The 22,427-nt window shown below is 44.2% G+C and overlaps 1 protein-coding gene across 1 annotated transcript; it reads left to right on the plus strand.

Annotated features, from left to right (window-relative positions):
* The first annotated feature begins 651 nt into the window (after positions 1 to 651).
* LOC121686960 lies at positions 652 to 11,889 on the plus strand. Its single transcript, XM_042066876.1, has 5 exons — positions 652 to 1,349; positions 2,062 to 2,142; positions 8,464 to 9,182; positions 9,652 to 9,722; positions 9,856 to 11,889. The coding sequence occupies exons 1-5, from the start codon at positions 652 to 654 to the stop codon at positions 11,554 to 11,556; spliced, it is 3,270 nt and encodes a 1,089-aa protein (XP_041922810.1). The 3' UTR covers positions 11,557 to 11,889.
* The last annotated feature ends 10,538 nt before the right edge of the window (positions 11,890 to 22,427 follow it).

A 22,427-nucleotide genomic window follows, 5' to 3' on the forward strand; every position in this document is an offset into this window, starting at 1 on the left:
ATTTGTATGAACAGCCTGAATAGTAGACAGCCTAAATGCAGTGCAATCGCTATATTTGTGGTGTGACTTATCTGGAGCTGTAACTAACTTCATCCACATTTCTTCACATCTGGCCACCATAAAACTAATTCACTGCATATTTGTACAAGGTTTATAAAACTGAGATCATAAAACAGCACTTGTTTTATTTATATTTTCTTCGGTAAATATATTTATAATGGTGGAAGGATAAGGGTGTTTTGTTGAACCATACAAATTATATAATCTATGATAGGAAATATATAATCCTCTCTCCATGGATTAAATTGAGACGCATGGATGGATGCTTTTTTGGTAGACATATTTAGCACCGAGCTTGCTTTTTGACAGCCTATACCTGGCTGTGTAAACTGTAATAGAGATCACAAATTGCATTAAAAGATATTTGAAATGAATAAATGCAAATCATATTCTTAGGAATGGAAGTAATGACTACATATTTCAGTCACAATACAAGGATTCTTTAAATCAAAGCTTGATCTCCAGTGTAACTTCAACCCTTGACTGATGTTATGTGACGGTGGCCAGCTGGCAAGTATTATAAAAACCATCAATTTTGATCATGTTGCTACGCAAAGTTACGGCAAAAAAAGAAAAGAGAGAAAAAGAAAAATGGTTTCCAGTTCCCCCAAGAGCTACCTCAACCCCCCTCCAGTTCCCCCAAGAGCTACCTCAACCCCCCTCACCACTCCAGTTCCCCCAAGAGCTACCTCAACCCCCCTCCAGTTCCCCCAAGAGCTACCTCAACCCCCCTCACCACTCCAGTTCCCCCAAGAGCTACCTCAACCCCCCTCCAGTTCCCCCAAGAGCTACCTCAACCCTCCAGTTCCCCCAAGAGCTACCTCAACCCCCCTCCAGTTCACCCAAGAGCTACCTCAACCCCCCTCACCACTCCAGTTCCCCCAAGAGCTACCTCAACCCCCCTCCAGTTCCCCCAAGAGCTACCTCAACCCTCCAGTTCCCCCAAGAGCTACCTCAACCCCCCTCCAGTTCACCCAAGAGCTACCTCAACCCTCCAGTTCCCCCAAGAGCTACCTCAACCCCCCTCCAGTTCACCCAAGAGCTACCTCAACCCCCCTCACCACTCCAGTTCCCCCAAGAGCTACCTCAACCCCCCTCCAGTTCCACCAAGAGCTACCTCAACCCCCCTCCAGTTCCCCCAAGAGCTACCTCAACCCCCCTCACCACTCCAGTTCCCCCAAGAGCTACCTCAACCCCCCTCACCACTCCAGTTCCATCTGGGAAGCTCTGATGATGGATTTGACATTCCTTGAGGGGGAAGTTGATGTTTTTAGACTGAATGCATCAAGGTGTGTCTTGATGACTTACAATGGAGGATCAGTGTCTTATATGCAGTATAACTGCATTTGGTCGTAGACTACTGTACACACACTTTACATGCGCAGTGTAACAAATTGTGGGATTTGATGATTCTGCCTGGATAGTACAGGCTTTGCCACATCTGTTTGAAGATTTCCTGAGAAGGTGCTGGGAAGCACAAAAGCATCACAGTAAACAGAATTTCCCTTCTGCTGTGCATACTTTGTTTGAAATTGTTGATTCAAACTCTCAAACTCTACTTCAGACTGTCCATTATGACAGGTCTGTCTTACATCACAATTATGCACCAATTATTTCACTGCTTGGTGGAATTTCCCATTGTCCTGCATTCTGTACAATACGAAGTGCACTGTAAGTACCCAGGTGGTGCAGTCATAATGGTCAAAAAGTTGAGTGTGTGTTGAGTGTGTGAAATGCTGGACACTTTTCAAACTTGTGATAATTGCGATTGAAGAAGTTGAAGCAGCAGAGGTGGAAAACACACCTTACAGATGTACAAACAATAACATAAAATACTCATGTAACATACTGTTCATGTTTTGCTAAAGTACAGCTATGCTGCTGTGGAATAGAAGACACCAGTAATGTTAAATGTTGCAATCGTCATTTCCGCTAAGTGCTCAGACTTGGGCCTCTTCACAAACGTCTATTTGCATACGGCCTCTCTCCTCGGTCCTCCAGCTCATGCCCTGGAAATCGCTCAAAGCCCGACATCATCGAGGACATCTCATTCTACAAAAAGGCTGCCATCTTTGAGATCCGGTATCTTGCAGTTTTTCCTATGGGAAAATAACATGGGGTTTTTGAATGATTGCACCGAGATAGATAGATAGATAGATAGATAGATAGATAGATAGATACTTTATTGATCCCCAAGGGAAAATTCAAGAAATTTCCGCACCTGTTAAACTCTCACAGGGACGAAGAAGTCTGAAATGCAGACTTTTTGCTCAACACACTTTTGCCCTCTGCCTTTGAGTGGCCCTGTTATCTTCGGTACGTTAAGACGGCAAACTTATTTTTGCTACCCCAGAGCTAACTTGCAATGCAACTTGCCATAGGTAGCCATAGGCTGTTTATTCTAGCCTAAGAGGTGATATGCCGCTAGCCTAGAAATCTAGACACACCCTTGCGGAAGCAAATTTAATGTGCTGCCCGGGCTAGTCTAGCAACTCTCCGTTGGCTTGCGAGCTGGAAAAATGAAACTTTGATAGGGCCAATCACATTGTGTATAGAGTCGTTAGGCGGGCTTGATTGATGGCAGAGTTGAAACGGGTCAGTGTGAATTCCCTGCTACTTGAAAACAAAGAGGATGGATGTTGCTGTTGGCGAACAGCGTGACACGAATTAAGCTTTTTTTTTTTTGGCAAAAGTTTGAACTAGCCAACTAGCTCCGCTGGTGGGAAAACACATGGGACTCATGCTATCCTATTGCGTGCAGAGGGAATTTGAAAGACAACCGATTATCCTGCGATTCCCGCCCCTCGGACTGAACACTGCGAATGGTGAGTCCCCAGACCCTACATTTTAACACTGACGTCTAATTTACGTCTCTTAAAAGTGATGCGTGAGTGAGCAGGACAGCTCATCTCTCATATCTGTCTCTCCTTCATTCCTCCATCCTCCTAATCGTTCCTTCCTCATTTTCTTCACAAAATGAATTAGAAGGAAAAGAGGAAGGAAGGGAAGATAGACAAGAAGACAAATGTGAAGAGGCCTTGGTGTTCGATTTGAGATGACACTACCCTGTTGAAAGTCACGCTCTGTGTGAGCAAGTACATAGTGCACGTAGCACACTGCATGAAAATGAACTGACAGAAGTACGCGGTTTGGAACATGTCTAGTCATGAGTACTGGTCACATGTCAGAGTCAATAACTTTTTTGCTGTTTTACGCCACTGTCGACTGCAAGCGGCACCACAGAAGCTAGGTTTTTTGATCTGAGGAGATGAGTGGGAGAGAGCGCCATGCATCCTCGACTTTGAAGAACACTGGAATGTGAGATGTTTACAGTCTGTCAGTTTTTTTTTTCTTGAGGATGAGGGGGTGAAGGGTTTAGCTGGAGCTGCTGGATGAGAGCAGCAGGAGACATCCACCAGCGTCGTCAGAGCTCAAGAGTCGAGAGCAGAGAGATGGTGATGGCTTCAAAGCAGGGAGGTGAAAGATAATGAACTGTAAACACAACTGGGCACTGTCTCCTTCTGGGTATGGGGTAGGGGGGATGAAAGTCAACCACTGAAACAGTACAGGGAAAAAAAGAAGTTTGAAGTCACTAGTTGCTAGGCTATATGAGATGAGATGGAAGGAAATGTCTTATTATATATTTGGTGTACTATCAAAGATGGAGAGGAGGAATGGAGAGAATAAGGTTAATTGAAGATTTCTACATGCTTTGACACAGAGAGAGAGAGAGAGAGAGAGAGAGAGAGATAGAGAGACTTTATTTTGCTATTTATGGTCACTGGCCATTTTTGACCCTAGCTAGCCTACCGGTGGGAATGCTTTGGCTGCTCTCAGCTGATGTGTCCGTCTGATCGATGAGGGGGCTAGATGGAGGTCCCTGCCCGACAGTCTGGTGTTTTATCTCTCCCCGCACCTCATATGAAAGAGAGGTGGGGGCCTGCTTCCATCCCTTCCCCCTGAAGATGACACATACTGATGGATAACAGCACGCTGGGGCTATGTCTCCTTTGGAAGAATCTTACTAATATGCAGTCTCTCTCTCTCTCATTTTTAGACTGTATTTGCAATTTCACCACCCAAAAAATGCCACCCTTTTTTGGGTATACCTGAGATTGTCTACAGGGCTTTTTGTAGTTGACCTTGGTATTAAAAGTAACTTATGAATACTTTATTGTAGAGGGTGGGTATTATGGTTTTCCAACATCCAACTTTACATGTTTACTGTTTTCCCTCGTTAATTCAAAGTAAACGTTCTTTGAAGAGGTTGTACCACTCTGACATTTCAGATATGCAAATTTCCGCACAAAAGTTTTTTTTCCCATTTTCCTGTCAGGGTAGGCGGATAGGACCCAAGCGCAAGACTCCTCCAGGCAGAATTACGGACAAGACAGGAAGCACAGACCAAATAAGGAGATGGGTGACAGGAAGGTAACACAAAGCACATGGGGAACCAGGCAAACACAGCACACACAGGACACTACACAAAGTTGCCACCAGGGTGGCACAAAGTCACTCCATCCAGGCAGGATCCTGACATTTCCAAACAATTTAAGAGCTAGTAAACTAGTAAATAAACTAGTAAATAAAATAAAATATTGCAATTATGCCCCCATATCTATTTTTAATTTCCTTTTCTTTTAATTTCTATATTTAATATGTTTCACATAGTGTTAATTTGCTCTGACGGTTGCGCCATCTGACATTTTGAGGATTTGAGATGACAAAACATAAAATATATATCATTTTTTATGATAAACAGAAAATATGTTCAAATTATACAGGTTTTATAGAATATTTAAAATGATTTAAAACCAAACTAATGGACTCGGACACGGAAATCTGCATGCCACGTCATTGACCCATACAGACAATATCTGCTGTACAGCAGGGGTTTGTGGAGTCTGCATTGTACTAAACCACTCCTCAACACCAAGTAATATTCTGCACATATCACATGTGTAGCGCTATCAAGTCCAGCTAACTGTGGCCAAGGGAGAGTACAATCTCACTGATGATGCATCTGGTATGGAAAAGAAACTTCAAAAAATGCTGAGGTGATATCTAATTCGATGTAATAAGAGCTCCAAATAGAACCAGACCAGACGTTGGGTTTCTAGTGCCGCCATGCCAGCTGCATGTGTTATCAAGTCACAGAGGAATGTTGCGAGAGGCCCATGCGAATCTACAGACAGAATTGCAGTAATTAGGTATTGATATTCAAATGTAATCACGATGGGAAATTAGCACATTTTAACTGCTGCCCCAAGCTAAATGGTCTGTTTACGTTCTACTATTGATTTCAAAGATTTGATCATAACCAGTGGTAATTATGTCTCAAAGCATACAAATTTTATCAAAGGCAGAATTACACAATTTCCCCATCAGTAGGAGAAGGAAAATTCCCCAATTCATCCGCAGCTATGGCAACGATGATTGTTTCTTTGTAGCTTTTATGGGGAGCTGCCTGGAGTTTTTGATTACATCTCAGAAAGTCATTCCTTTTCATTAATTACACATACATACAAACTCAGTGAATTATATACTAACCAGAGAAAGTATTCGTACAAGTAAGCTGCTACCTCAACAAGGTGCTCCCTTTTGTGCAAGGTTTCCACTGATAGATAAATCAAACCCTCTCGCCGATGAGAGTGAGGAAAGGATTTCTGCTTTTTTTCGGATGGGAAAGAGCAGAGCAATCTAATTGAATTTTTATCTGCCGCCTCCTCCTCACCAGCTGAGCTTTGCGGATTAATCCTGTTAGATGGTTAGCCTATCTCCCACCTGTGTGAACAGGGCCATTGTGTGTGTGTGTGTGTGTGTGAGAGAGAGAGAGAGAGAGTGAGTGAGTGAGTGAGTGCATGTGTGAAGTATTTGCCTAACTTAAAGAGAATGACGAAGGCAAACAGCTTTCTGTGTTGCAATGGGGACAAGACACCTGAGAAGTGCTGGTGTGTTCACAGGTCATGAATGAGGGGAGCTTGTTTATTGGGTTAGGGTTGTGGTTAGGGTTGTGCTCATGAATGAGGGGAGCTTGTTTATTGGGTTAGGGTTGTGGTTAGGGTTGTGCTCATGAATGAGGGGAGCTTGTTTATTGGGTTAGGGTTGTGGTTAGGGTTAGGGAGGGACTCACACTTTATTTATAGATTTATAGAACAGTTCCTGATGATGCATAGAAATAGAAATGTAATCAGATATGATTTATCATCATGTTTTTATTTCTACCAACGCACTGAGATAGAATGTCTGCTATAGAAAGGTGATTAAAAATGATAGTAAGCCCAATGTAAATATTTATCCACACATATTTATCACATTTAAACTGTATGTGTAAAACAACCCTGAATTCTCAATGTTTAGCTATTCTCTCGTCACCATAGTCAAAAAAGATCATAACTCAGAATGACTTGCCTCAGACTGTCAAACCATCTCACCAGTTGTTTGCATGTCTTTTTTGAGAGGCCAGTGTGTTTGAACAGAGCAGCTATGTCACCAGACAGCTGTGGATCAACACAGAGTCTATGGCCTCACCGATTATGCTAGCTCATTGCTGCTGACAAATAAGCAAATAAAAAACTAGATGTACCGCATAGCGGTACAAAATATGACCGCCGCTCAGTCCTGTACATCCATTCCGCGAAAATAAATCACACTTCAATTTGTCTCCATATTTTACTCCATCCCCCACTCTTGAAACTTTTGTGTATGCTTGTTTGGCATGCCTGAGTGTGTGTGTGCGGCTGCACAGAAAGTAGCCTACTGGTGCTGAAAAGGTAAATAGATTGTAGAATAGCCAAAGAAGTTGTAGCATTGTTATAAAACCTTTAAAATCTCTAAACAATCACAAGTAGGGCAGTTCATCACAGTTCATCCATTGCAACTGGATTGATGAAAGGTCACTTACACCTGTAGGCTACATTGTATTTGGGAAAAGCAAAAGGTATCAGCATAATTTTATTTATTTATTTATTTATTTATTTATTTATATATAAACAAAAACATCTCTGTCAGTTCCATGCCGTTTTCAACAGCTATCAAAAACAAAGGTCATTTTTGGATGGATGGATTTTTTGTGAATGTTTCTTCTTCTACATAAGATTTTAGTCATCTTTAGTTCATGTAATACTTTATTGTCAATGCACAAATTAAGTAACAGTAGTCTGAAACGTTATTGTTAATGCACAAATTAAGTAACAGTAGTCTGAAACGAAATGCTGTTCTAGCATCTAACCAGTGGTGCAAATGTCCAAATGGGCCTTGATGAAATGCGTCGCTAGACTGTTCATACACATTTTAACGGGCCAAAGTTGAAGAGCTGTTGTCCGTTATTGTTTGTGCAAATATAGGCTGATTCATGTTCCCTTGCATTGTGTAACTGAGGTCCATGGCCAGCTTTCACCAGACCAACCTCAATCTTTTAAGAAATCAAAAAATAAATAGCGGGTAGATCAGGTTGGGTTCACCCAGCTTAGTCCATAGGCACCCGATATTGTTTAATTTTCCGATTGAGATATCCACGCTCTGGCTATTCTAAATGCAAAAAATGCATCAGGGAGTTATGACAAAACTGTAACTAACAAACTAGATCCTAATAGAAAGCTGTTAGCTTCCCTAAGCTACAGGTAGGCTTATAAGGTAGGCCTATTTACAACATAAATTGTCAATAGGCTATGCTGGCGACACAAATAAAATCTCCTTTGTAAACCAATGGCTACGCCTTACAGTATCAAGCGGACTTAAATTGCCATATCGTGGCGAAAAGTTGTAATAAAATTCACGCAGCTCCATGAGTCAAGGAAAGCGCGAATGAAGTAGCCACTTCTAAATGGGACCCACTACACAGTAGCTTAAGGTGTGTTGCTAAAGCAGCCATAATGAAATGACGGTGTCATTGTTTGGATACTTCACACACATGTGCTTTTTAATTTCACAGACTACAACTACCAAGCTGGAATCAAAGCACATCGATTCTCCTCTCACACCCTGCACGCACTTAAAACAAAAATAAACAGGCGTCTCAGTCTCACGCATGTATAGGCAAAACTGTATCAGACCGGTGTAACGTTGGTAAATCTTACATTGCACAGAATGATTTTTGTAGCACGTGCAACAAATGGCAGTCGAAAGATACAATTACAGTGCTGCTATGAATTTGCTTGGTATAACCGCATTTATAGTTTTCTACAAATGCAATCAATAAAATTGGCCTCCATCACTCAACCAACGCTAACGGTAACATTACCTAGGTCCTTATTGATATTATAAGATTAACGTACCTGCAGTAAAAACCAAGAATGTCCGATAAACATCCAGATTTATTTCGGCTTCATTACTCCTAACCAATCAGCGGCGTACAACCATCTTTAAAACTTCTTCACTCACGTATCTGTTTGCTGTCTCCAGGTATCGGCTTTCGATAGTCAGTCGTATTCCGCTTCACAGCTCACTATGTCCTCCTACAACTTGCTTGACTTTCAAGTATCTGACTCCGACGATGATGACCCTGTTCCACCTGCCAATGTGCGCCGGAGCTCTCGCGTCTCGGGACTCCCCATGGTCAAACCATCCGTCTGAGCAGATTCTGGAGCTACTGGAGAAACAAGGGATCCCCGTCAAAAGCGGGACTCCGAGAGAAGACCTGCTCTCTATGGCCCTGAGTATTCTGGGTACTCTCTCCATATCCGACCAGGAGGATATCGCTTCCCCGGAGGCCCCAGCTCAGCCGAAAAAGGCAAGCCGAAAGCGCCCGGCTAAGCCTCCTCCATCTCAGCCAGGAAAAAGGGCGTACAAAGCTCCGACGCGCCCCCAGCCTTCGGCCTCCCAAATCCAAACTTCGCCGGCGTCCGATCAATCCATCGTGGATGCTATCCTGTCTCTCACATCGACAGTGAAAGGCCTCGAAGCAAGAATGGAAGCCTTCGAGAGACCATCAACTTCCACACCGGCAGCCTCTCTCAACATCTCAGCGTTTTCCCACGCGCCGCTCCCCTCCACTTCCTCCTTCTTGCCAGCGGCGTTTCGCCCTCCCGCTCACTCCGCGGGCGCACCACTTACAGAAGCCTCCGCCCTAGCAGGTCTACATACCTTCAACCTCGCTTCAGCGCTCCCAGCTCAAGATCCGGGTAGGAGGTTTGTTTCTCCCGCCGCAGCTGGTCTCTCTCCCATTATGAGATCTCACATCATCCAAGGTAAGGACGTTAATCTTGCCTCTCTCCTACTGCCATCGCCCGCCATCGATCGTCAGTTCATAGACTGTGGGGACGTATCCGTTTTACTCAAAACATCCGACCCTAGGCTGCTCCGCAATCTCTCCTTCGGGGAATTTGTTATTGCGTTCAGTGTCTATAGAGATATCATGTGCCAAAGTTACCCTGAGCGGAGGGAAGAACTAGACCTCTACATGGCAATGATGGCCGACTTCAGCCAACGCTACGGCGGAACCTTGTTCTATGAATAACATTTAGCTTTTGCAGCCAAATCTGCCGCTTTTATCACACTCCACAACACCCGGTTGGACTGGGCAGTCACCGACACTGAGCTCCTGGTTCGGCATTTTGGCGGGCATCGAGTGCTCGCGTGCTCCATCTGTAGCTCTCACGGCCATCCCGCCACTTTTTGCCCTAAAAGCGTCAACAGGGATCCGACGCCTGCTGCTATCCATGGTGCTGATCTAGTAAGCCCTAATCTCGACAGAAGAGGGCGCCCCCTGGTCGTGTTTAACAGTGTAACTGTGTGTAATAATTTCAATGAATCTGTCTGTACTTTCCCTAATTGCCATTTTTCACATGTTTGTAGCTTTTGCAAAGATCCCCACCCAAAGTCGGTCTGCCCCCGGCGAATGAGGCCTCCTACGAGAGGGAAGCCTGCAACAACATCAAAACAATTCTAAGCGGGCATCCCTCCACACCAATTAATGTGCCTGCCCTCTCTCACTTTCTGTCCTCTCACCCCGATCCTTCTTTTGTTAATTTTCTAATCACAGGGCTTTCTCAAGGGTTTCGGGTCGGCGTCCTCTCCCCTTTGAGGACTTCCTATGTGGCTAGGAATTTATTATCTGCTCTGTCCGAACCACTTACTGTGTCGAGCCTGCTGGCCAGAGAAGTCAATAAAGGCTACGTGGTTGGACCGTTCTCTTCTCCTCCTTTCTCTCCTTTTAGAGTAAATTCAATAGGAGTCACGACCCGCAAACATTCAGGGAAAAAGCGCCTCATCTTTGACATGTCATCTCCCCACTCTGAACGCGTAGCCAGCGTTAATGAGTGTATCCCCCTTTACCCCTTTTCCCTCTACTATGCTTCTGTCGACAATGCTGCCCACTTAATCAAGATAGCAGGCCAAGGTGCATGGCTTTCGAAGGCCGATATCACAGACGCTTTCAAAGTCATGCCCATTCATCCCTCTGAATGGCCCCTTTTCTGGGTTAAGTGGGAGTCAAAATTTTACTTCGCGGTTAGGCTGACATTTGGCTGTAGGAGTAGTCCTCACATTTTCAACTGCTTGTCAGAAGCATTGTGTTGGATCCTGCTTAACGTTTACAAATTACCATTCGTTCTCCATCTCCTCGATGATTTTTTGCTCATCGACTTCCCGTCCGCCAAGACTTCCGTGCTAGACACGCTTAGACAAACTTTCAGCACCATAGGCGTCCCGCTCTCTGAGGAGAAAACCGTGGGTCCTCTTACGTCACTCGAATTTCTAGGCATTATGCTGGACTCCGTCAAAATGCAAGCTTCTCTTCCAGAAGAGAAACTCCTCAGAATAAGGGCCATTACCGCTTCGTTTGTGTCTTCTAGTGCGGTTTCTAAACGCGAACTTCTTTCGCTACTAGGCCATCTAAATTTCGCCATGAGGATAATCCCTCAGGGCCGCTCATTTATTTCTCGTCTCCTAAATCTGGCTCATTCCGTCGAGAAGCTGTCTGATCTAGTCCAGATCGACGAAGGTAGCAGGTCCGACCTCAGGTTCTGGTCCCAGCTCCTTAACAATTGGAACGGCATTTCGTTTTTCTACAACGAAGTCCCTGAATCTTCCGCTTCCCTCGATTTGTTTACGGACGCGGCTCCTTCAGTGGGCTTTGGGGGGGTCTTCCAAGGGCAATGGTTCGCAGAGAAATGGCCAGCCGAGTTCTCCGCCTTTGCCCTTGGATCTGCCTCTTCTGCTCTTCATGAGCTCTACCCCGTCGTGGTTGCGAGTGTTTTATGGGGTGGCTCTTGTTCTCGCAAACGCATAACTCTTCATTGCGATAACGCGGCAGTCGTCGGCATGATAAATAAAGGAAGGTCTTCATCTGCCATTATCATGCCACTACTTAGACGTCTAACATGGCAATCTGTGATGCATAATTTCATCATTAACGCAGAACATATTCCTGGTTATTGCAATGTACTTGCTGATGCGCTGTCTCGTTCTCGTTTTCAGGAGTTCAGGCGGCGATGCCCAACAGCCAACCCGGAGCCGACACCATGCCCAGCGTTCACAGACCTAATTCTGGACTGAACGTCGATTTGGATTCTCTCCTAGCGTCAGCTAGAGTTTACATGGAAAAAGGGGTAGCCCCAAATACACTAAAAGCTTATAAATCGGCATGGTCTTGGTTCACTATTTTCTGCGGCTCACTCCAATTACCCTTGTTTCCTGTTCTTATTACTACTATTTGCGCTTTCATCGTTTACAGTTCCGAATCACGTCGTCTTAAAATTCCTACAATTAGAAGAATGTTAGCAGGGATACAATTCTATGCCAAATGCCATGACCCTAACTTTTCTAGCTTATTTTCTGTACCTTCCGTTCGCTGGCTTCTCAAAGGTCTCGCTAAATCCACTCTCTCAGTCCCTGATAAACGCCTTTAACCCCTCACTTATTACGTCTTTTGGTGTCTAAATTACGGGAAGGCTCTCTTTTCACTCCCTATATCAATTCACTCCTCGAAGCCGCGTTCCTCATGGCTTTCTATGGGTTCATGCGCCCCGGGGAATTTTGCTCTGACAGCCAGGTTTTTAACCCTTCTCAGGATCTGGCTTTCTCAGCCATCCTCTTCTCCTCCCGCTTCTATAACGTATTTCTGAAACATTCTAAAACGGACACCTCAGGTTCTGGTGTCAGTTTAAGAGTTTCTAAAGTAAATAACTCTTACTGTCCCTATACTTCCATGTCCTACTATCTTAAACTTCGCCCTCACACTTCTCCCAATTCACCACTCTTTCTTCTACCTTCTGGGTCATCTATGTCTAAGCAATGGTTCAGGATCCACTTGTCTACAGTGGTCGGTAGCTGCGGGCTCTCAACCTCCCAATATACCGGCCATTCCTTTTGCATCGGCGCTGCAACGTCAGCAGCCGCTCTAGGATTACCTGCATCCTCTATCAAGTTGCTCGGAAGATGGTCTTCGTCGGCTTACGAGTCCTATATAAGACCTCAGGATCAAGCCCTTCTAGATGCGCAAATAGCTCTCGCAAGTGTCAAATAAGGTAAGCTTCCTTGCAAAGGTCTGGTGGTTGTTATTCGGCTCGGCTAAAGCATTATATTAATTACAATGGACCCGAGCCACTCTTCTTCAGTCACTACGCACAGCCGGCACTTTAGGCACAGAATAAAGCGTTAATACATTCTAGTCACTACGCACCGCCGCCCTTGGTCTAGCTTCTGCAAGCAAAACCTCGGGTAATCACGTCACAACAGTTAATTTCCTTTATCCTTCCATCACCCCACTTCACTCATCATATACATACGCAACTCGACTCGACAGTCGACTCGAATCGCATCATCAAATCGCAATCATCAATCGTTATCGAACCGAACGATCATTAAGCACTTTCCACGGGGATTTGCACCACATTGCATTACATCTTGCCGTGCAAGAACCGAGCTTCCGAAAGCTCTGAGCTCGTGCAGCTCCCCGACTCGCTGCAATCGCTGCAGACCATGCTGGTTATGTCTCCTGTACCCGCAAGAGAGTACACTTTTCTATCATCTGTTCTCAGTTTCATTTCCTTTCATGAATCACTTTACTATTAACGAAGGATTTGTCTCATATTAATGTTCTCTTTGATTATGCTTTATTCCAGGAGTGTCCCAGCCTCACGTCTACCCTCGGGTAGGCCTTTCCCATCTCTCTCTTTGGGGGTAGGCTCCGCCCCTGCCGTGTTCACCCGGCAGGATCTGCGAGGGTCTCCACGCTTCGGGTCCTGGACTGAGGACGGGGCCTACGCCAAAGACTCTTAATAATTCCATTTATTATCTCTAAGTTATCTATTCCTTTAAGGATATAACATTGTTAAACTTCAATTAAATATTGTAAACCTCATGTCATGCTTCCTGAGTCTTTCTGATAGAAATGGAAGCGTCAGCGTTAAATTCTGTCAGGAAGACTCAATGCTACGTCACTCATTCATTCATTACTCCTAACCAATCAGCGGCGTACAACCGTCTTTAAAACTTCTTCACTCACGTATCTGTTTGCTGTCTCCAGGTATCGGCTTTCGAATACCATCCCTCCTTCCACAACCACCACCAGTTTGGTCCCTGTTCTACTGTCCAGGGGGTAGGCTCCGCCCCTGCCGTATTCACCCGGCAGGATCTGCGAGGGTCTCCACGCTTCGGGTCCTGGACTGAGGACGGGGCCTACGCCAAAGACTAATTCCATTTATTATCTCTAAATTATCTATTCCTTTAAGGATATAACATTGTTAAACTTCAATTAAATATTGTAAACCTCATGTCATGCTTCCCGAGTCTTTCTGATAGAAATGGGAATTACATTTCATGTGAACATCATCCTATCCTTATTAGACGTTCTCTGCGGTAAACTACAGTCCTTGTAGGAAGCGTCCATTGTTTTTCCAACCCACTTTTAACTTCCAACAAAATTACGTCTCACTGCAACGATGCGCCATCTAGTGGACAAACGACTACTCATCACCAATACTGGAAATGCAGCCATGATGATGATGATGAATATTTATTTTGGCTTTCTTTTAATCCTACTGAATTTGTAATTATGTATCGGCCGTTTTAATACCGATAGTATGTGGGTGCCTGTGTGTGTGTGCATGTGTATATGTGTGCACCGCCATCTACAGGCCAATGAGTGTACAGTCACTAAATGTACACATAACCTAATTTTTTTAGACCCCTCCATGGATGAAATTCTATGAAACTTGGCATACCCCCAGAGAATGCCAGGTCAATCATACACATAAAATTTGGTGCAGTTCTGAACATCTTAACTGAAGATAGGGGCGATTAAATCAGAATAATATTGCATTTTCATTTTTTACCGGGGGGGTGCAAATCACAAATGAGTGATTATGGGCCAGATTGATGTGGGCCCTTGAGACCAACATACCATAAAAGATTCTTCATCCTCAGTGCCACGGTTCAGGTAGTTATTTAGGAAAAACTGCTTTTTTTGCGGTTCGGGGGGCCCAGCACGGGGGGGGGGGGGGAGTGGCCCCCGGGGATGAAACGAAATTCTTACGTAAAAGTCTAGTGGGGCTACATACCCACCAAATTTCATGTGCCCCGGTGGTTCGGTGTCCCGGGTATCGTTGACCAAAAATTCAGAAAGTAGATGACGGGGAAAAAAAAAAAAAAAACTTTGACAATCCCTATATGACCGCTTCGCTAGCTTCGCTAGCGGTGGTCATAAATAATTCAGTCACTCGGTAAAGTCTTTGAATAGGTGAAAACAAGAACCTGTGAATAAAAAGCATATTCAAGTGTGGGCAATTTATGGTTTGTATTGACAATAAATAAAAAATCAGACAGCACACACAGAAAACCAGCAATCACCTGACTTATTATGTTGCCATTGTGCTTCATGCTCTTCCTTTGCCCATGTGAGTGAAACCCCTCGTGTAAACAGCTCGCATTAGACTGGACAGCAACGTGGGCTTCTAGAGAGAGAGAGAGAGAGAGACCCCTCGTGTAAACAGCTCGTGTAAACAGCTCGCATTAGACTGGACAGCAACGTGGGCTTCTAGAGAGAGAGAGAGAGAGAGAGAGACCCCTCGTGTAAACCCCTCGTGTAAACAGCTCGCATTAGACTGGACAGCAACGTGGGCTTCTAGAGAGAGAGAGAGAGAGAGACCCCTCGTGTAAACCCCTCGTGTAAACAGCTCGCATTAGACTGGACAGCAACGTGGGCTTCTAGAGAGAGAGAGAGAGAGACCCCTCGTGTAAACCCCTCGTGTAAACAGCTCGCATTAGACTGGACAGCAACGTGGGCTTCTAGAGAGAGAGAGAGAGAGAGAGGGGCACTTCAACACCCAGATGCACCCGCCCATTGCCCAGACACTAATGGAAATGTCAGCGGAAGGCAGCTCGTTGTAACAGGGTGATTGTTGTGAAATAAGAGGTCAGGTTTCGTTTGGCTAGTGCATTTCTGCGGATAACCAGAGCCCTAGCCATCTTAAACTGCTCCTTAAAGTGCTGTCTTGACATGTGACATACACTCCAATATGCCCGGTATTTTCCGAAACTATTAAATTAAGTCAATGTTGAGAGCCCAAAGTGCTGTCAGTTATCTTCTGAATCTTATCTTCTATCTTCTGAAATGCCTGCATTAAATGCTCAAATTGCATTAAGTACCACAACTAAAGTATAACATTTATTGGCATGATTATGAAGCAACCTGTGGTGCAAAAATCAATGCATCACCATAAAAACAAAATACATAGTGTGCGTTAAAACAATTAAATAGTGCTTGAGAGAAATACTGCAGTGAAATCAGAAGCCAAAAATAAACGATGCACGTGTGTAACAATACTGATGTGTTCAGACAGCTGTGTTCAGACTTGTCAGATGTCATTCAATATGTTTATTCCAACGCTGAAGCTGTTTCAGCCGATAGCATCGCATATCACTGCCTCGGCAACACATTATCCTACAGGACAGGGCAGGTCAGACAGTATAGTGTGGGTGAAAAGGGGGTCATATTTTTTCTTGGCGCTGCCGTAAAGTCTCCGCCATTCTCACCTGGGTGTTTGTTAAAGAAGCAGGCACGGCAGCCCCATAGAGCAGCCTAATTATCAGGCTGCTGGATGGAGCTAAGCATCTCATTAGATGGAAGGCAACTGTTGATCAGCCGCCTTTCTGCTGGCTTACTAAAGAGACTTAGAGCCACATTTGCATCACAGCAAGACACTGCACACCTGCTTCTTCTTCCAGATCTTTCTGCGTGTGTGTGTGTGTGTGTGTGTGAGAATAGTTTGGAAAGATAAGGAACTTTGTTCCCACACACAGGTTTTGAAGGCAGTCAGATTCGATCAGACAAGAAGAGAGTTGTTTTTGGCCAATGCAATTATTTGTTTACGTAGTTTTCCCTTATCAGTGTACGGTTTATTTTTTTTCCGCTGTGACTCTTGTTGTTTTGTTTCGTGAAGTGTTCCCCTTTTTCCTCCACAAGCCTCCGGTTTCTGTCAAGGCTGATGGCATAATTGTACATTAGAATGGCTCCATACTGACAGGTGGCTCATTAGTGAATTAGTGAGTCAGGCGACCGCAGAACTGTGCTAGACAGGATGTTTTGAAGGAGGCACTCGCACACACACAAACCCTAATGATGCATCTGTACTCCAGTCCTTCCTTGGGAGGTTGTTGCCATGGATACAGGGATTTGAGGGGTAAGGGTCAATGCAAGATGTAAGCTACCGTGCAACCCCCTATTTTCCAAAATGTTTCTATAATTCTAATTAATTGAGTGAAATAGAGTTTCACCCAGTCTTGATATGGGAGACATGATAAGACACAGCTTTTATCTAAATTCCCTAAGGGTGCCATGTGAAAGTAGATTTTTGATTACCTGTAAACTGGAATACACTGCTAGGCCAAGCTGATTGGCAGATCATGCAGATATGCTTGTGTTTGGCACACGCTGGGAATGGCAACATCCATCCAGTGTCAAATAAGTGGAAAGAAAACCCAGACTCACGTAAAGACGGAGAAAATGCCTTTTCCAGAAGATTGAACATGTGAGGAGGACTCAGAGAAGTGTGCTGGTACTCTCTTGGAAATAAGGGAGAAGCTGTCACTGATGTCAAAACGCATCAAAGGCTCTGCCCAGACCAAGAGCATGGGTAGTGTGGATGTCAAATATGTCAGGAACATGCCAACTTTATATGTAATAATGATGTAGTGTCACTACATAGACACACACACACACACACACGGACACACATATACGCGTGTGCTCTCGCGCACACACACACAGTCTAATCACATGATATTGAATATTCATTCAAAAAAATCCGCAACAAAGCACATGGTTATGGAATCATATGAGTCAGGTGGAGTCACTGATTGTTCTGCATAAATCAACAAGGCCACTCACATGATGCCCAGGCATTTCTTCAGCTTAGCCACTCACGCGCTCACGCGCCCATGTGGAGCTTGCACATTGTTTTAGGAAATTACATATTTTTCCAAGAACTACAAATTATAAACAAATGTATAGGCCTAAACGTTGTCCATAATGTAAAAAGTTTGGTTTGATTAGATAAATCTTAAAATCTGAAACCTAGATCATTGATTTTTGATACCGAGTTATTTTGCTTGTGGAACAAATGTAAATAATAGATAAAATAAGTCTGAAGATTTTTTGCAATATAAAGTCTAAATATAAATAAGTCATGTCAGATTAACTATAAGATACAATGACAAGACAAGGATCATTTAAGGTTTAGGGAGAACATCAGCAAACATGTCGACCTTGCTGTTTCCTAAATCCATCACAGCATACAGTGCCCTTCACTGTACCTTTGCCCTCATTCACGAGGGCGCACTGAGCATATTTGGCCACTTCTGCCACAAATTGACTGCCATATTTAATGTGGTGGCAATAATGTTTGTTTCCTTGACGTCTTAGACATTACTGAGAGAGAGGGGACCACTCTCCAGCAGCCCTCCAACGACTGGGATGCGTCACCCAATCACATTAGGGCCATATTGATGCCAGCCATTACCCACAATGCGTGTTACCCTATTGCACCCCAGTGCAGTTTCCAGAGGAGAAAGAAACTGCAATAAAGGCCAATTATGAAGATGCATGTTTGTGATTTCAATAATTTTATATTCAACGATTTAGGCGCGGATGATAAAAGTGTTCTTCCCTGAAACAGTGCTAAACTAATTTTGTGCCTCAGAGGACTGCTGAGGTGTTTTTTTTTTCAACACAGTTCCGGTGATGACCTTTTGTGCATTATATATGCCTTTGGTTTAGCTCAAAGTATAAACCCTGACCAAACAGCATTGACTATGAGGAGAGCGCCATCCCTCATAAAAGGGTTTGTGAAACTTTAGATGATGAAGAGGGAACTACGTACCAAAGTGAAATTGCGGCCCTCTCAGACTCATATATTTTAAAATGTGATGTGAATGTCTACTGAGGGAGAATGCCCACTGTGATTGAGGCCCAAAGCCCAGACCCAGACATATGGCAATTTCCACAGTTGGACAATACAGAGACCTTCACACATATTCTCTGACCTATTCTATCACTGGTGATCTCTTTCTAGAGTGGCTATAAAAATCGGTGAGAGTGGCAAATGTAATAGACTGGAGATTAATTAGACCTGAAGTTAAATATTAGTAACAGTCATGGGTGTAGGAAGCATTTCAAATGTGGCTGGGACATTTTAGAGAAGGGTCTTAGGGCCCCCCCCCCAGAAAAGTTTTAACTGAGTAGATGTCATGAACCAGGTGAGTGACCTGAATGTGATATCTTGCCGCTGTGTTTCTGGGAGTGGTAGTTGTTGGTGCCCACATCAAGAGCTTGTGTGTTGGCTGGTAGATGGTAAGCTGCAAACCGCTCTGCAATCATGGAACTAACAGCTCAAGTCTCAGCTCTTACTAAAAATGCTGAGAATATGATTAGCTCTGATCGCATTGTGGTTTAGAGTCAGCCAAACCAATCAGAAAACTTCAGGAAGGGAAATCGTCATCTAACAATTTGTCTGGCTGTCTGTTTTCAGGCAACCCCTGCGTGGGACCAGTTGTGTTACACAAGCCTTATCATTTTGCTATTACAGATATTACATGTTTGATCACATGTCAAACATGGTATGAAGGGACACACTGAAAACTTTAAGAGACCATTAGGCACTCACCCAACTCTCTCTTGCCTATCACTCAAAGCGTTTTCACCTCGCTTCATGGTTTGGGAGACCACAAAATTTCATCAGCACTCTGACGCTCGTGATCAGCCAGGCTTGCCTTCCATCAAGCGAGTACATTGCAGGCATGAATTAAACATGGGGACGGGGACAGAGCAGGCGGTACCAGAGAGATGTTTGCCAAAAATATTTTCACAGCGCTCTGTTGCACACATCATGTACCGAGATAAAGGACTGACGATCCTAATTTACCGCTGGCATGTCGAATCACATCACCTTCCTTGGGGCAACTTCCCACGATATCCAGTGGAAGAGAGGTGAGAGAAACATCCTGTGTTAAAGAACTGAAAAGGTAATGCAAAGGAATGAGAAGCTCATTCGTTAACCTGCACCTGGAGATAAACTGTAGTCGAAGCTCTCAACGTGGGCAACCCAGTCAATTATTAATGAAGTTTGCAAAGTCGCCTTCACAGTCCAATCCAGTGACGGACTGGGATTAAAAAACGGCCCTGGCATTTTCACCAACCAGCGGCCCACACGGGGACGCACACGCGCGTGCAAGTGCCCACAACACACAGATATAACTTCACATTGGTTATGAACTCTAACTTTAATATGCATAAAGACTGAACCAAGAACATGGATATATCAATGCACAAGTCCAAAAAAATGAATGCAATATGAAAATGAAAAAAGAATAGCCTAGAATAGATCATCAGAGCAGCCGCTCCACAAACGAGTCTTACTGTAAGGTGCGAAGGAGCTTTCTCTTCTCCTCAACCCTGTCTATCACGTAATCAGCATCCAAGTTCATTAGGACCTCTTTCTCTGTCGCCATCAGCATCAGGCCTCCAAATTATCCTGTGACAATAGTGTCCTTAGGCGATTCTTGATGAATTTAAGAGTGGAAAAACTCTGTTCGCATACCACTTGAGTACATGACAGTGTTAGTAGGAATTTATATGCTAACCAGTGACGGACTGGACGGTCTGGCATTTGGGCAGATACAAGGATACAAGGAAGTTTATTGTCACATGCATATAGTTACTGGAAGTAAGAAATGCAGTGAAATTATGTCTGGTGTCAGCCTATTTGTGCATTTATGGGGGGGGTAAAAAGTGCAGTAGAAGAGGGATTTAGTAGATTAAGTGGCAAGGGCTGCATAAGAAAGGTGGGGGAGGATTGGGATTGGGGGTGGGGGGCACCAACAAGGAGCACCCAAGAGCATCAGTGGCAAGGAAAAACTCCCTTACCAAGGAAGAAACCTTGGGCAGATCCACGGCTCAAGGGGCTAACCCAACTGCCAGGGGTCTTGGTGTGTGTGTTGGGGGGATGACAGGGGAGATGGGATAGTGTGCTGTGTATGTGGGGAGAGGGCAGTGTGCAATATGTGTGTTGGAGAAGCTTCCTCATGAGACAATGTGCTGTGTATTGGGGGGGGGGGGTGCAGTGTGCTGTAAGTATTTTGGGGATGTGTGTTGGAGAAGCTTCCTGATGAAATAATGTGCTGTGTATGTAGGGGAGAGGGGTTTCTGTTCCTGGTCAACAATGACAGTGTTAGTAGGAATTTATATGCTAATCAGTGACGGTCTGGCATTTGGACAGATGCCAGAAGGGCCGCGGCCTCTCGTGGTCCGTTTGGGCCGGCCAATCACGGGGTGGCATGCTCGTGGGGTTCGCACGGCCCCTTCATCGCAAGGCCGGTTCCACATTATCTCTGCCGCGGCCCTTCTGGCATCTGCCCAAATGCCTGACCGTCCAGTCCAATCCCATCTTAAGTGAGAAGAAATGCGTTTAAATGTGGCTTGTGTAGTGATGATGGAAATATCAACTCACCAACAACATCCTCAGCGCCCTACAAGTAAGGTAAAATGTAAAGCATGCATTGTTATACAAAGGAACATTGTAATGCAGTATTAATATTGCAGTATTTTTATACCAGTTCCTGACAGGTGGGAACAATCAGGTGTAAAAAAAAGCAGACACACAGTCACCATTTTTGTGGGGTCAGGAGGAATACATCAACAACCATGCAAAACATACCGATATTAAATTTGATAAATGGATTTGGCTTTAAAGCAGCCGCTGTTTCACAATCCTCTGTTCAATTTGTCCCTCTTGGATGGAATCAATATTCTCAGAGCATCAAAGAATGATTCTGTTCTCATAACTCCACACTCTCTCCTCCACACCTAATTCGAGCCTGCATCAAGTTTAGAGTCATAAGGTTAATGGCTTCATTAGGCAACAAATCGCCACCCTGGGCTGTGTAAACTGCGGAGCCAGCCTGTCTCAATATGTCATCATTTGCCATTTACGCCATGGAAAATATTAAATTACGACAAACAGATTAGCTCGGGCTAACAACATTCAGCACTTTTATTGCAGCCAATGATTCTGCCATGCTATTTATAAAGTTGACTGTGTGTTGGTAGCAGTGATTAACATCTTGCAGGTGGGAAGCCAGTGGAAGGAGAGGAGCCAGATGAGACTGTGTCTAAATTACACACTTGTAATAAGCTATTGTGATTTAATGGTTTCTTGATGACCAATTCCTAATTTGATGCTACACACATAGTGACAAAGCTAATGTAACGTCATGCTAACAAATGTAAAGATTGTACATAGGTCCAGATAGTTTAAAAAAAATAGTAAATAAAATGAAACAATACCTCAAGGGGTGCATGCAAGATAACCATCATCCAACACACCACAGCATTGCCAACCAAAATGGTTGAAATGGTTTTTGTGCCACCTCTGTTCTCTCGTGCCAACCGTGGTAGCATTTTTAAATTGATTTCATTACACACTGCACATGGCTTACCAGACTGGAAGCTCTTTAGAAATCTGACTTCATGAGGGCACCACATTCGCCTCCGCAAACAGTCGAGTGAGATCTGTACCCATCTTAATATCCCTGAGGTCATGACTGTCTCTCCTCCCTACCCCCGAGTCTGGAGGAAGACTTTTGGAGATAAATCACTTACTGTGACTGTTGTTTGCCTCTCCCTCCCTCTGTTGTGGTGTCTCTGAGGTTGTGCCATTGCTTAATGCATCATTCATTAAATTACTGGGAGCCATTAGAGTCAGGCTAGGGAACTTGCAAATTCATTGTGGTGCCATGCTTAGCATATAAAACAGTGGCTTTTCCCAGCTAAATATTGATGACAGCCCTTATTATGGTTGATGGAAGAGCTTCATAATTGTATGCAGTCCTTTGCTTTTGACTATTAATGAGGTTTGTGAATAAATGTGCCA

This window comes from Alosa sapidissima, chromosome 2 (assembly GCF_018492685.1).
Source record: "Alosa sapidissima isolate fAloSap1 chromosome 2, fAloSap1.pri, whole genome shotgun sequence".
NCBI lineage: Eukaryota > Metazoa > Chordata > Actinopteri > Clupeiformes > Clupeidae > Alosa > Alosa sapidissima.

Excerpts from the sequence above, each read along its gene's own strand:
- LOC121686960 (XM_042066876.1), top strand. The coding sequence starts at position 652 with ATGGTTTCCAGTTCCCCCAAGAGCTACCTCAACCCCCCTCCAGTTCCC. Across the intron at positions 2,143-8,463 it reads GCTGCCATCTTTGAGATCCG|GTATCGGCTTTCGATAGTCA; the intron begins GTATCTTGCAGT and ends TGCTGTCTCCAG. Across the intron at positions 9,183-9,651 it reads GCTCCCAGCTCAAGATCCGG|CTCTCACGGCCATCCCGCCA; the intron begins GTAGGAGGTTTG and ends CTCCATCTGTAG.